The 13,851-nt window shown below is 52.4% G+C and overlaps 5 protein-coding genes across 5 annotated transcripts; 2 read left to right on the forward strand and 3 right to left on the reverse strand.

The window, feature by feature from the left end:
* Positions 1-108: 108 nt before the first annotated feature.
* On the reverse strand, positions 109-2,635 carry VMA1 (H(+)-transporting V1 sector ATPase subunit A; the record flags this gene model as incomplete). The annotated part of the gene is made up of 9 exons (XM_051432828.1): positions 109-165; positions 221-994; positions 1,055-1,180; positions 1,228-1,895; positions 1,949-2,033; positions 2,081-2,129; positions 2,182-2,203; positions 2,268-2,313; positions 2,372-2,635. 9 exons carry the CDS (start codon positions 2,633-2,635, stop codon positions 109-111), a joined length of 2,091 nt encoding a protein of 696 aa, XP_051292726.1.
* A 278-nt stretch (positions 2,636-2,913) lies between these two features.
* On the reverse strand, positions 2,914-4,058 carry J4E90_003258 (uncharacterized protein; the record flags this gene model as incomplete). Its single annotated transcript, XM_051432829.1, has 5 exons — positions 2,914-3,239; positions 3,289-3,356; positions 3,410-3,786; positions 3,839-3,909; positions 4,043-4,058. 5 exons carry the CDS (start codon positions 4,056-4,058, stop codon positions 2,914-2,916), a joined length of 858 nt encoding a protein of 285 aa, XP_051292727.1.
* A 3,509-nt stretch (positions 4,059-7,567) lies between these two features.
* Positions 7,568-8,447, forward strand: J4E90_003259 (uncharacterized protein; the record flags this gene model as incomplete). The annotated part of the gene is made up of 3 exons (XM_051432830.1): positions 7,568-7,618; positions 7,669-8,031; positions 8,079-8,447. The coding sequence occupies 3 exons, from the start codon at positions 7,568-7,570 to the stop codon at positions 8,445-8,447; spliced, it is 783 nt and encodes a 260-aa protein (XP_051292728.1).
* An 86-nt stretch (positions 8,448-8,533) lies between these two features.
* J4E90_003260 (uncharacterized protein) lies at positions 8,534-9,020 on the reverse strand (the record flags this gene model as incomplete). The annotated part of the gene is made up of 2 exons (XM_051432831.1): positions 8,534-8,779; positions 8,832-9,020. 2 exons carry the CDS (start codon positions 9,018-9,020, stop codon positions 8,534-8,536), a joined length of 435 nt encoding a protein of 144 aa, XP_051292729.1.
* Positions 9,021-9,594: 574 nt separating this feature from the next.
* Positions 9,595-12,942, forward strand: J4E90_003261 (uncharacterized protein; the record flags this gene model as incomplete). Its single annotated transcript, XM_051432832.1, has 2 exons — positions 9,595-12,340; positions 12,392-12,942. 2 exons carry the CDS (start codon positions 9,595-9,597, stop codon positions 12,940-12,942), a joined length of 3,297 nt encoding a protein of 1,098 aa, XP_051292730.1.
* Positions 12,943-13,851: the final 909 nt, after the last annotated feature.

The raw sequence follows: 13,851 nt of genomic DNA on the forward strand, positions 1-13,851 counted from the left end.
AGCGGGTTCAGGCAGCAGTATTGGTATCTTGGTACAATTCACATTCTACCATCTTGGAGATATACTAGACAGACACGCTACGGAGAAATCGCCTTCAGCCACATGCATTTACTCGTCGACAACCGATGCAAACTTGTCGGTCATCTTCTGCAGGAGTTCCTCGTACTGTTTCGAAGTCAGCGTATGTACAAATCAAAGTGTCACGTCCTGTCAGGCTTACCTTCTTGGTGACCTTCTCCTCTCCGTCGCTGGGCAGCTCGAACTTCATTGAACGGAGCTGGCTCTGGATTTCCGAGGTCGCGTCGCGAACCTTGGGCCATGCATGTCCTTGGGAGACGGCCTTCTGGGCCTCGTCGTGGAAAGCCATCATGTTCTTCATCATCCACTCGGTCTTCCATAGCGGACAGAACTGGTCATAGTCCGAGTAGCCGTTCTGCTGCAAAAAGTCCTCCTTGAGTAGCGTAGCCACATCGAGCGTAATTTTGTCACTATCACCCAGCGCGGATTTACCGACAAGCTGCACAACCTGGTCGAGATCGTCTGACGTAGTGAGAAGCTCCTTGATGCGGTCGCGGAGACGGGGAAATTCCGGGTTGTTCTTGGCGTAGTACTTGTCGAGCGGGGTTGTGTACTTGCTGTAACTAATCGATGTGTTGACAGATGGGAAATGCTTTCGCTGAGCAAGCTTCTTGTCGAGACCCCAGAAGACTTGCACAATGTTGAGTGTGCTCGTGGTGACGGGATCCGAAAAGTCACCTCCTGGAGGACTGACAGCACCGACAATCGACACACTGCCAAATCGTTCGGGGCTACCCAGAGCCTGAACACGACCAGCACGCTCGTAGAAAGACGCAAGTTTAGCACCGAGGTAAGCAGGGAAACCTTGGTCAGCAGGCATCTCTCCGAGACGTCCGGAAATCTCACGAAGAGCCTCAGCCCATCGTGACGAGGAGTCAGCCATCATGGCCACGTCTTTGCCCTGGTCGCGGAAATACTGCAGGGGTAATCCGAGTCAGTATACGTCTCACGTGTATGTCGAGCAGTTAGAACTTACCTCGGCAACGGTGATACCAGTGTAGATGGAGGCTTCACGAGCAGCCACAGGCATGTTGGAGGTGTTGGCAATGAGGGTCGTTCGCTTCATGATGGGCTCTTTCTTGCCGTTGACGTCGATAGTGAGCTGGAGCAAGTCAGCATTTCGTACACACAACAATCCAATTTCCATACCTCTGGGAAGTCCATCAAGACTTCAGCCATCTCGTTTCCTCGCTCACCGCAACCCACGTAGACAATGATGTCACTGTTGGAGAACTTGGACAAAGACTGGGAAATGACAGTCTTGCCGCATCCGAAAGCACCGGGAATGCACACGGTACCACCCTGAACACTGGGGAACAGAGAGTCGAGGACACGTTGGCCGACGATGAGCGGCTGGTCGGATGACATCTTCTCGTTGGAAGGACGAGGCACCCGTACGGGCCACTTGTGCATCATGCTGTACTCGGTCTTGGTGCCATTGAAATCAAGCTCCAAGATCTTCTCGTCGACGGTGTAGCTGCCCTTCTCGGCGATGCGGGTAATGGTACCCTTGGCACGGGGAGGCAGCAGAACCCTATGTTCGCTGAGCAGACTGTTCTCGAAGACAGTACCGAAGACGTCGCCACCAGTGATGTGGTCGCCGACCTTGAGGGAACCGGGTGTGAAATCCCACTTCTTCTTGCGGTCAAGAGCGGGCAAGTTGATACCACGGGGAATGTAGATGCTGTTCGCGTCGTCGGCGATGCCCTTGAGGGGACGCTGGATACCGTCGTAGATGGTCTCCATAAGACCAGGGCCCAGCTCGACGGACAATGGCTGCCCGGTCCTGTATACGGGGTCGCCTACGGTTACACCAGCTGTGCGATATTAGCCCAGTCCTCCAACGTATTTCCTTGCGCGGTGTGCCTACCAGTCTCTTCGTAGACCTGGATGGTGGCCTTGTCGGCCTCGATTCGAATGACCTCACCGACGAGGTTGTCGTGACCAACACGGACCTAGGGCAGTCAGCAGTCGTCCATCCTAGTAGAGCCGTTCCACGTACAAGCTCGTACATGGCACATCCGATCATGTTCTCGGCGATGATGACAGGACTGGACGGATCAGTATGCGACTCGGGCGCTGCGCTGCGATGTGGTGACGTACCCGGAAATGGAGTAGATGGCGCCTGTATGGAATTAGCGACATGTCCTATTGTTCTCTACGTCCAAGAGCAAAGTGTTCAAGCTTACCATGCTCCTCGCCTTCCGACTTCTGCTCCTGCTTCTTCTGTCCTTTCTGCGCGCGTGGATTAGCTGCCTGCCCCAAACCCGTCCCTATAATTGGTAGTGCTTACGGGAGGCATCTTGGGCGCTGGTGTCTCCTTCTCGTCGTCGCTGGCTTCTTGTAGGGTGATGTGCGGCGGTGGCGGCTGGGTGGGAAGCTCGCCTTGTGGTGATATCAGCGGGCTCGCGGGAAGCGGCACTCGGTGTGGCTCAACGTCGTCGTGGCCGGCGGCGTTCTGAGCTCCAGATATCGAGATCTGGTCAATGTTCTTCTTTTGGACTAGGTCGTATAAAGATGGCCGTGTTCGCAAACGAGGACGCAGACCGAGTTGCATTCAATCGATCAACGATGTTGGATGCAGGTTGAGGTTGAGCACGGTCGACAAGCTAAGCTGCCACGCTAACGTCTGGTGGGGGCATTCCTTGTCATCTGCCTGCGAGCTCCCCAGATATTCGTGGACAAGGACAACAGCCGTCATGTAGTTGAAGACCTCTGTTCGAAACACATGGCAGGCTTTCTGTTGAGCGAAACATCACAATGGTAGCAGGGCGACACATAAACCGTCGACGTTGACATACGTCATAGCAGAAGCTACATCCCGTCTTCGGTAAGCTACATAGTGTTTCGCTTGCTGTTCCCCAGCCCCTTCATGAGCCTCTTCATCTCTTTGGTCGTAGCGAACGCATCCGACTCAATCAAGGTGTCGCGTCTCCCGCCCCTTTGCGCCTTCTCCATGTCACCCTCCGTGCCTACACTGAGTAGATGCAATCCGGTCAAGGTTCTGCATGTCCGTTCGTCTTCCGCCGCGGTCATTGGTTGCTCGGGCATGATACCTGGCAGGAAGCGTGCAATCAGAGGCTTCATGACAAGCAGCGATCCGCAGATGATGGCGACGTTAACCTCGATAGTCGAGAAGATTATAGCGTAGGTACCCGCCTCTGCAGTCGTGTCAGCGTACATTTGATATCGGATCTAGCAAGGCCATACTTGTGACTTCACCGACATTCGCTGCGTCATGTACCAGCACCAATCGTAGCAGTGTTATGATACAGACGCTAGAATCGAAGTCAGCAGATAGCTTTCTATCACAGGGAATGGAGGGACACACAATCCACCAAGCCCAAAGACTGCGACTAGTCCAAGCTTCTGCCGACTGGGCAAATTCAGCTTCCCGATTACGGGAATAGGCAGAACCCAAATGGAGAAGTCGAGTACGAGACCGATGATGCTCGTTGACCAGAAGTGGTTTTCTTTGTTCATGCATTTTCCTGATAGTGTGACATTCCAGTAACTCTGCACAGGCTCGCAGAGAAAGATGTTACCGAAGATGCCCCAAGCCGTGGCACCGAAGACCAGGATAAGAAGCACGTTACATATCCAGACGATCTGAGGGATGACTAGGAAGAGGCGAAGATATTGTACCAGAAATGAGGCTTTGACAAGGTTGCTTGCCAGGTGGTAGAGGATAGTCTGGGCGAGAACAAGCTACAAACAGTCAACAGTCAACAGTGTGCGAAGCCTAATGGATATCACGCACCTTCAGCATAGCAGCAAGCGAGGGTGATTCAAGGCCTCCTTGCTTCAGATCCTCTCCGTCGATGCTGAACTCTGTATTGCAGTCAGCTTTTCCTTCCTCATGCAATGTTTGATTGGGTGTCTTGCGTCCAGCTACTACGGCCGCGAATCCGATGGAGAATACCTGCGAGAATCAGAATGTTGCTTTAAATACTGCCCAGATTACTTGTGCTGGTTACCATGGCTGCAGTGACGATGTAGTCTTCCGGCATAACTGTAGTTGATGTTACTCGGCTGCACCATCGCAAACCCACCACAAGTGAGGCGATCGCAGTGAAGATCACAGTAGGAATCAAAGTCTCATATCGTATATCCGCTGTTGCTTTTGATCTCAGGACGAACCAACTTGGAGATTGATCGTGCATTTGATGAGGAAACGATGGGATCGTTGAGTGGAAGTCAAAATGAGCGCTTTCGGCGTTTGCAGAACAGCAAGGCGATTGTCTTCTAGAATAAATGTCCAAAGTCATCAGCCGCATTCCTTTGTGGGCACATGCAAACGCGGGCTGGACCAATCTACATGTTCCTGAGGGGCACTGCAATTCTGGTCGCTATGATGCCGCAGACCCACTGTGATAGCTCCTGGCCAACTATAAGCTCAGCTGGGGGGTAAACCATGGTACCTAGGAACTATTTATGAGGGGACAGAACAAAGATCGTTCAGCACCTCAGTTCAGAGAATGTTCGAGAATTTACACAGCTACTCCCCAAAACAATGAATGAGTCAGGCGAATACACCACATGGTGATCATCGATCGTGAGATAGCCGTTGTGCCAAAGTGTGGTTCACTAGTGGATCGGGCCACGCTGAACCGGAATACACAGACTGGATGATATCATCTTGATGTTTACTCACTCTTTCTATGAGACCGCCATGGTGTGTAGACAGGACTCGCAGATCATGTAGTGGGTACATAGAAGCAAACACCAAAGAGCGCGTTCACACCGCATTTCATGAAAATTGAGACGACTTGATCGAGTTCTGGAAACAGTGTGTGGAAGGTCGCGGCAGATTGTATCGTATACATGTGTAAAGGGCACACTTGTGAAATGCAGCAAAGTGAAAGGTGAACGCTGCGCAGGGTGCCGGGTCTTCGCATTGCCTAAAGGGATACTTACAGTGACTCCTTCTAAGAGAGCGCACATGTAAGGGTACACCTCAGCAGGTTGGCTGATAGAGATCGGTCCGAATCTCCCTTGGAGGCGTGGAGGCTTTTACGCTAGGTGCTGTCAATTGTCATGTGTCGGACACTATCTGGGCCGACTATACTTCTAGATGTGCATGAAGTATGGCCCCTTAGCGGCTTAACAGCATGGCGGCCGCGTTGACAGGTAGGGGACCTCTTTTGAAATGCCCTCGACGGACGCGTACCGGGTATGGTTGCCGACACGACACAGGGTTTGACGTCAGATCTAACAGGAGTTGAATGTGAGTATAGGCTCAGTTGCAAAGCATTTAACCCGATCAGCCTCCTCTCGCACACTGCAGTGGCATCAGAGCGGCACGTCCACATAGAGAGTTACATCGGCATGATGCTCATAAAACGTTTCAGAAATCACAGGTTGTCTACAGTTGGTGGAAACGGGTATGCCCAGCTCGTAGGCACACAGCTGTTTACAGATTTGTCACTGCGGGATGCCTTAGTCTGCGCCCCGTGTAGGATAGGATCTTTGGTGGCTGCCTGGGTGGAGCCTTCCCAGGCTGACTGCGGTGAACGTGTGATAAGCGGTGTGCGCTTTGGGGTGATGCTCTATTGCCTTGCGTGCTTTTGTCACCAAGATGCAGAGAAGAGGCTATGACAACAGGCTCTTGGGGCAAATTGCGCATCCGACCAGGGGTCCACCCTCCTTACAAAGGACCTCGCGGTCCGCTTAGCGTGCAGCTGGCACCGAGATGTCTTTCCCGTTTAAGGTAGTCCATTCATAAGGCTTGCTCTGCCAGCAGTGCACGATCATCATCAACACCAGCGGCTGAGGCGCTTTAGACACCGGACATGGGCATATTCGCGGACCGAGCTTCAGAGAACATGCAGGTGCATGCGAGATCGTTAAAGTTGCGTTTCGAGGAAGTGAGACCGGAGGAACTAGCAGCCGTTAGCGTCGAATTCGCGTGAGGAATTTGGAATAAACACCACCAGACTGTCGGTAAGTCAACACGGAATGTCGCGTATACGCCGTATGAGATTGGCGATTCCCGAGGCTCTGGGATTTGTCAAGCAACACACGATTTTCGTCCTCGTGGCATCTAGCAGTCCCTTATGTGAAGCAGGCCCATCCATGTCGCTCGGTTGCGATTGGTCAAATCTCCAAGGATTTCGTATTGCGATTGGATAAAGGTTGTTTCGCGACGATCTCCCGTGCGACTCTGCGCGTCTGCACTCTGATTACTGTGTCATTGACGACAACAAGGTTGCCATTCTTATCACAATATCGTGATTTGGAAATTTGGTCCATCATCCTGCAAGCCCTAGTCGTAATCGTGCCGGAGCACGTTTCGGAGTTCAGCATGGTATTCGACTTTTGGGATTTGTTATCGTTCGCATCTTGCTTGACAAATTATCCCCAGGCCTTATATGGGTCGCGGGTGTCCACGTTTCCAGCAGACCAAAATGTCTTCTCCTGCTACAAGCTCAACTGGCTCTCAGTCTTCATCCACTTCTTCTCCAAGGATCATGGCTTCTACCACCCATCATGCGTCGTCGCATCCTTTCCTATCACCTGCACACGCCTCGGACATATCATCATGGACAACTTCATTACCCAGACCCCAGTTGTGTCCGTCGACAGAGTCTCATTCCGCACTTCAGTCCCAGGAACAAGCTATCGAGGCCTACCGACAAATGAAAGCTGCACTATTCTCGAGAGCCATGAGCCCTAGCATAACCAAGCCCGCATGAGCATCTCGCGGAGGCGCGGTTCTCCGCCGGATACCATATGCCAACCCACACATACTACTGAGACGACTTACATTTAACGACCAATGGTGTCATACGCCGCTTTATACGGCAGATACCTGGAGGCTGGAACCTCGACGATACCCTAATGGCACGGAGCGTTGCTAGCGCAAACGACGGAGATACTGGTGGTCTGAGAGCCGACATATGGTGACGACGCCATATGATTAGTCCAGATTCATTCTTGGTGGACATTGCAGTCCGGAACGTCCTCATGGTTCGAGACGTAGGGCGACGCTAGAATATCACTACTGTTAATTCACGGCTCTTCAAGAGTTCTCGAACGTTTGGTTCCACGTCATTGCATGTTGTGCGAGTCTGGCCCATCTTGAAATCCGTCTCTTGTACACCGGTGAACTTCCTGGCAACCGCTGCATGCAGCCCTGGAGGTACCTAGGTATGGTCGTGCCCTGCTTTGTGGGAGGCGAAGTCCTGTGTAGCCAATGTCGGACCTTCTGAGATACTGTTCATACTCGAAGCTAACCTGATGCTGAGACAAAACCGAAATCACGCCAAAAGAGGCTTTGTGGAAGCTCGGTTGCGACATTGCTCAGGATGCGTGAAATGGCAGAGCCACATCATCGGCTTGGCACTTGGGCATGGCCTTATCGATAGCGCGATGGGTCCGTGCATCAAAAGTTCGCCGAACGCGACTCTGCGCGTTCGCAAACGAAGACAGCAACATCACAAGCCAGCCAACCCTTCGCGGCAATACCGATACTGCAGCCAATCACAACATGTCTGGAAACACGCCCAAAACCATGTCCAAGGGACTGATGGGGATGAAGGTACGCAGGGCACTACTGGATTACCCTAGGAATACGCTGAACGCGAGTAGTTTATGCAGCGCGCGGCCGCAAAATCTTCGCCCTCGACGCCCAATGGCCCGCCTAGCAAGAAAGCACGCCTTTCGAATGGTGCATCTGCTGTAGGAACCTCGGATCACGACATCATACAATCGGGACTGGATGCGGAAGAAGCGAAGCGCCAGGCGGCCCTAGACAAAGCTGCGCAACATGCGGGTGAGACAAAGTGGGTGTTGAGTTTCAAGGACCCTCTTGAAGGAAAGAGACAAGATGCAATGAAGGTTAGGCAAGCGGGATTCGCTGAGCTCGACGCAGAGGACGAGGACGAGGACGATGAGGAAGATGTTAAGCCTATAAGAATGCAGTTCGGCGGTGGTGTCAAGAAGAAGGCAGATGTGTGTACAATTTGCACTTGCGATAGAATCAAACTGACGAAATGCAGACAACGGTGCCTTTTGTCAAGGCCGAGAACTCAGAATCAGAATCCGAGCATTCTTCAGACGATTACGATTCGGACGATCCTGCCGCAGATCTGATCCGACAGACCAAGCGCGAAATGGCCACGGAAAAGCGCGAATCCAAGAACAAGCGGGGCGACGATTCCGTCAAGGCAACACCGAAGCGACAGAAGGACAATGGCGACCTACAGGGCTTGACATCGATATCAGGCAGTCGACGGTCCGGAGGCGGGGGCGGCTTCGGTGGCATGGCCAACATGGAATGCTACAAATGTGGGCAAAAGGGACATATCTCAGCCAACTGCTCGTCTACACCACGAGGATCTGCAGGCAAAGGCAAAGGCCGGAGGTAGCCGCGGCGACGTCTTCTCGATGTATTTGTACACTTGGTCCGGTTCAATGATACCCCATGAAGACTCCGTCTTCAGTTGCACTTTGGTCATCCGACCTTGTCCCCGTCTTGGATGAGCATGTACTCGTCTCCGACCATCATCTTCATTTGGCTGTCGTCCATGAAGTTGTCGTGATCGCCATTCAAGGCAGCGCCGTCTTTGTCGTACATGAACTTGGCCAGCGCCAGATAGTCGGGGAAGACGAAGGTGCAGATGGCATCGTAGTCCATGAGTTTGGCTTTGCCGTGCATAATGTCTTGTATGGCTTTTCGATCCCGCTCTAGATGGTATGTCTGTGGCGGTCTCAGCTTGGGTGCTATGTAGTGGACTGCGCTCGGGCTGTACAAGGCTGTAGCTGAGGATGCCATGGCGCTGCAGGATGGGAACCGCGCGCTGTGCGTGGTTGTTGTTATAGTACTCGATAAAGTCGGCATCCGACATGCCATCTTTCTTCTTGATGTATATAGTCGCCTTGACAACCTTTCTGAAGCCAGTCGTGTTCGCGTAACCTGCTTGAAATGCCTTGGGTACCATGTTGTCACGTAGACGAAGATCAACGGTGACGGGCACGGGCAGTAGCCAGCCCTAGTGTCTTATCGACAATGCAGGGCCCACCGTATCTGACGTTGGTCGTTACCACAACGCCGGACGCTGCTGCATTCATTGTTTGGTGAGTAGAGCCGCACTCAGCGCCTGCCACTTCCCCGCCACAATATACGCTGTCCCTCACCGCCTCTTGTCTGCCACAGCTGCAGGCAACTCATTAGTCTCGGACCATAGTGAATCACCAGCGGACCCGCCTGTCCGACCATAGTCCGCTCCACCGCACGTCTTGTGGATGCTCCCATCGCTAGGCGCACGACAGTCTCTGGGAAATCTGTCGCTGGTACCACGACACCGAACACTCGTTCCCAGGCTACCGGTTGCCTGGTCGATCGCACAGTACACAGCATCGTCATCACACTGCTCAGCCTCGACTCGGCTCGCCACCAGTAACCTCGGACCACGCCCCATACATAACCCGCTTCGCTGCCAGGCCGCCGTCGTCCCGCTACCAGCTACACATCGCGCCCTTGCGACTTCGCTGAGAAGAAAGCAGTCAGCCGCCATGGCGGAAGAGCTAGGAAGAGAAGCCGGGGGGAGGTCGCGCATAGAAGACCTGGAAAGGCCACAACTCGACGATCGTTCCTACCGAATCATCACTCTACCAAATCAACTAGAGGTCCTATTGATACACGAGGCGGGGACGGACAAGGCTAGTGCGGCTTTGGATGTCAATGTGGGCAGCTTCAGCGATGCGCCGGATATGCCGGGTATCGCGCACGCGGTGGAACATCTGCTGTTCATGGGGACCGAAAAGTACCCAGAGGAGAACGCCTACAACCAATATCTGACACGCCACGGCGGGTATTCGAATGCCTTCACAGCCTCTACCTCAACCAACTACTACTTTGAGCTTTCATACCCTTCCTCCACACCTGCGAGCAGCCAAACCGCATCGCCAGACGTGTCACAAACTAATCTGTCAGAGTCCAAGGACGAGTCGCCGCTATGGGGAGGGCTGGACCGCTTCGGCCAGTTCTTCATCAGTCCTCTGTTCTTGGAAGACACGGTCGATCGCGAGCTCAAGGCTGTGGACTCAGAGAATAAGAAGAACCTCCAAAATGATACCTGGCGGATGCATCAGCTTAACAAGGCATTGGCCAATCCAGATCATCCCTACAACCATTTCTCGACCGGAAGCTACAAGACCCTCCATGACGAGCCCATAGCACGAGGCGTGAAGATTCGAGACGAGTTTATCAAGTTTCACTCAACGCACTATTCTGCAAACCGGATGAAGTTAGTCGTCCTAGGCCGAGAGAGCCTTGACACACTGGAAACATGGGTGGAGGACATCTTCGCTAAAGTCCCGAACAAGAACCTTGGACAAAATCGATGGGATATGCCCGTTTACACTGGGAATGAACTGTTGACACAGACGTTTGCCAGACCAGTCTTGGAATCACGGTCGTTAGAGCTTACATTCGCCTATCGCGATGAAGAGAAGTTCTACGAGTCACATCCTTCAAGATACCTTAGTCACTTGCTCGGTCACGAAGGTCCCGGTAGCATCCTTGCACACATCAAAGCAAAGGGCTGGGCGAACGGACTTGGTGCTGGAGGCTCTACCCTGTGCCCTGGCTCAGGGCTGTTCACTGTCAATATCAAATTGACCGAGGAGGGGCTCAAGAATTACAAAGAGGTTGCCAAGCTTGTCTTCCAATACATCGGGTTGATGCGCGATCAGCCGCCTCTCGAATGGGTAGTCGAGGAGCAAATGCGGATCAGTGAAGTGGAGTTCCGATTTAAGCAAAAGAGCCCACCTAGCCGCACTGCCAGTGGTCTCGCCGGCATCATGCAGAGGCCTTACGACCGCAAGATGCTTCTGAGCGGTCCAGCCATCATCAAGAAGTTCGATGCCCAGCTGATCAGTGAGGCTATGTCCTACCTTCGACCAGACAACTTCAGGATGACGATCATTAGTCAAGATTTCCCAGGTGGATGGGATCAAAAGGAAAAGTGGTATGGAACAGAGCACAAGGTCGAAAAGATACCAGAAGACTTCCTTGCCGAGATCAAACAAGCTTTCGAGAGCAAGAGCCGGCCGGCAGAGCTACACTTCCCGCACAAGAATGAGTTCATCCCAACCCGGCTCGAAGTAGAGAAGAAAGAGGTTGAACAGCCGACCAAGGAGCCGAAGCTTATCCGCCACGACGACAACGTGCGCATCTGGTGGAAGAAGGATGATCAGTTCTGGGTACCCAAGGCTAACGTTCATATCTACTTCCGAACACCCATCACCAACGTCACAGCTCGTATCACGTTGTTGTGCACAATCTATCGCGAGCTTGTAAATGACGCTCTAGTGGAATATTCCTACGACGCTGACCTATCCGGTTTGGTCTACGACTTCACCAACCACATCAGTGGCCTTTCGATTACCGTTAGCGGCTACAACGACAAGTTGCACGTATTACTGGAGAAGGTCTTACTGCAAGTACGGGATCTTGAAGTATCGGAAGATCGTTTCAGGATTATTCACGACCGCATGCTACGTTCTCTACGCAACTGGGAGTACGGGCAGCCTTTCCATCAGGTTGGGACATACTCTCGGCAGTTCAAGAGTGAGAAGAGCGTAATGAACGACGAACTTCTTCCAGAGCTTGAGAATGTGACGGCTCAGGACGTACAGCAGTTCTTCCCGCAAATCCTGGCGCAATGTCAAATCGAGGTTTTGGCACATGGCAACCTATACAAGGAGGAAGCTCTGAAGATTACTGATCTAGTAGAACGTACTATCAAGCCAAGGAGACTGCCATCGAACCAGTTACCTACACGCCGAGGACTCATCTGGCCATCCGGCAGTAACTTCATCTACGAGAAACAACTAAAAGATCCCCAAAACGTCAATCACTGCATCGAATATAGCTTATATGCCGGTCACCGTTACGACAGCGTCACGCGCGCCAAGCTCCTGCTTCTTGGGCAGATGACGGACGAGCCGTGTTTCAACCAACTTCGTACGATTGAGCAGCTTGGCTACGTCGTATTCTCTGGCCCTAGCTTTCACGACATTTGGTCAGGATATCGCATTCTCATCCAGAGTGAGAAAGATTGTCGGTACCTTGAAGGTCGCATCGAGAACTTCCTCAATACGTTCGAGCAGACACTAAACGACATGAATGAGGAAGACTTTGAGAGTCACAAGCGTGCGATGATCAACAAGAGGCTCGCGAAACTGAAGAATCTATCTTCGGAGGACAATAGGTTCTGGAATCATATTTATAGTGATTCGTATGATTTCCTGCAAGGTATGCTGTCACCTAGACCCGTGCACTAGTGCATTTCTAACGAGTATACAGCCGATGTTGATGCCGCGACTATCGAGAAGCTTACAAAGAAGGACATGGTAGACTTCTACAGTCACTACATCTCGACTTCATCCTCTCAAAGATCCAAACTCTCAGTGCATCTACAAGCGCAAGCCAAGGCCAAGGAGCCCTCGCTCGAGGAGAAGAAGACTGCCGCCGCCGCTGCGCTCAAAATTATTCTCGCAGAACACAAGATCACAACCAATGACGAAGCTTTCGAGGCTCGCATCAAGGACGCATCGGCCAATGCGGCTATCTCGGATGCAGTTGCCAGCCATCTCACTGACGATCTCAAGATCGAGAAGGAAGTCGCGAACAAGATCCTCGACGAAGCAAAGGCTGCATTGGGTGTAGCAGATTCAGGTCTGCCGGCCGCGCCTCAGGCTCTGGATACGAGTGCAGATGTCAAGAGCGTAGTGGATGCTTCACAGCCTGTTCTTATCGAGGATGTGCATGCTTGGAAGGCGAGTATGCAAGTCAGCACCGGTGTCCGACCGGTGCGAAACTTGGAAGACTTTGTCGAGGTTGCTGAGAAGCTATGAGTAAAACTACCGCGCTGAGCTTTCTGTTCAGCAATATATCGAAGAAGAACATGGAGATGCATTATGAGGATGTAGAAAAAAAGGAAGGGGTGCAGCTTCGTTCCCATGTTAGCGTAGTTTCCCTCGATCTATAAATCAATCATACGTATTGCAAGTGTCTGATCTATGATCTCTGATCAGCCATCTGAACCGCGTCCCATTGTCTCGTTAGATCAAGTTCCCATCGCAAAGGTCTCCGCCTCGTCACTCTTCACGAAGCCGACAGGCGAACCGAAACACCACGCACGTGGGAACTCTATACCCCATTTGGCCATCAAGCTCCGCAAATCTTCTTCTGTACCTGGAATTACATTGATGAATACTCGATCGGCATCACAGCGGGGTTCCGAATGCACTGCCCCTTCTTCTCCGCCTATTCTGAAAAACGCCACTTCTCTAGAAGCCGGGGTCTCACGCTCCACATCTTGTAGAGAATGTACGAGTGACTGACGTACGGAGTCACTATACGTGGAACAGCCTACGCAGCATATTGATGTACAGGTATGATCACCCAACTTCTCTTTCTCGCTCTTCTTGGTCTCCCTAAGCACTCTCAGCGCCATCTCATTATGTTTTGCGAAGAGAGTGCTTGGTCCGAGGAGTGTGGTACAGAGCTTCCATGACCTTTGCGTACTAGACTGAGCCAGACCAAAGCCAGTGGCTTCAGCATCGTAGGCGAAAACGTTCTCATCCGTGTGCCAGCGTGGTGTATCGTATTCGTGGGTTGTCGCGGTGCAGCGGATGGTCAGCCAGTAATTGTGGATGTTCGCTGCTGACAAGAAAGTCTGTAGCCAGGAGAGGAGAGGGAGGAGCCGGTGTATCAAAGTGGCGGGAGAAGACAGTGTAAGTGATGCCCAGGTGTGGAACGAC

This window comes from Alternaria incomplexa, assembly GCF_024043165.1.
Source record: "Alternaria incomplexa strain BMP 0042 chromosome Unknown scaffold_4, whole genome shotgun sequence".
Taxonomy (NCBI): domain Eukaryota; kingdom Fungi; phylum Ascomycota; class Dothideomycetes; order Pleosporales; family Pleosporaceae; genus Alternaria; species Alternaria incomplexa.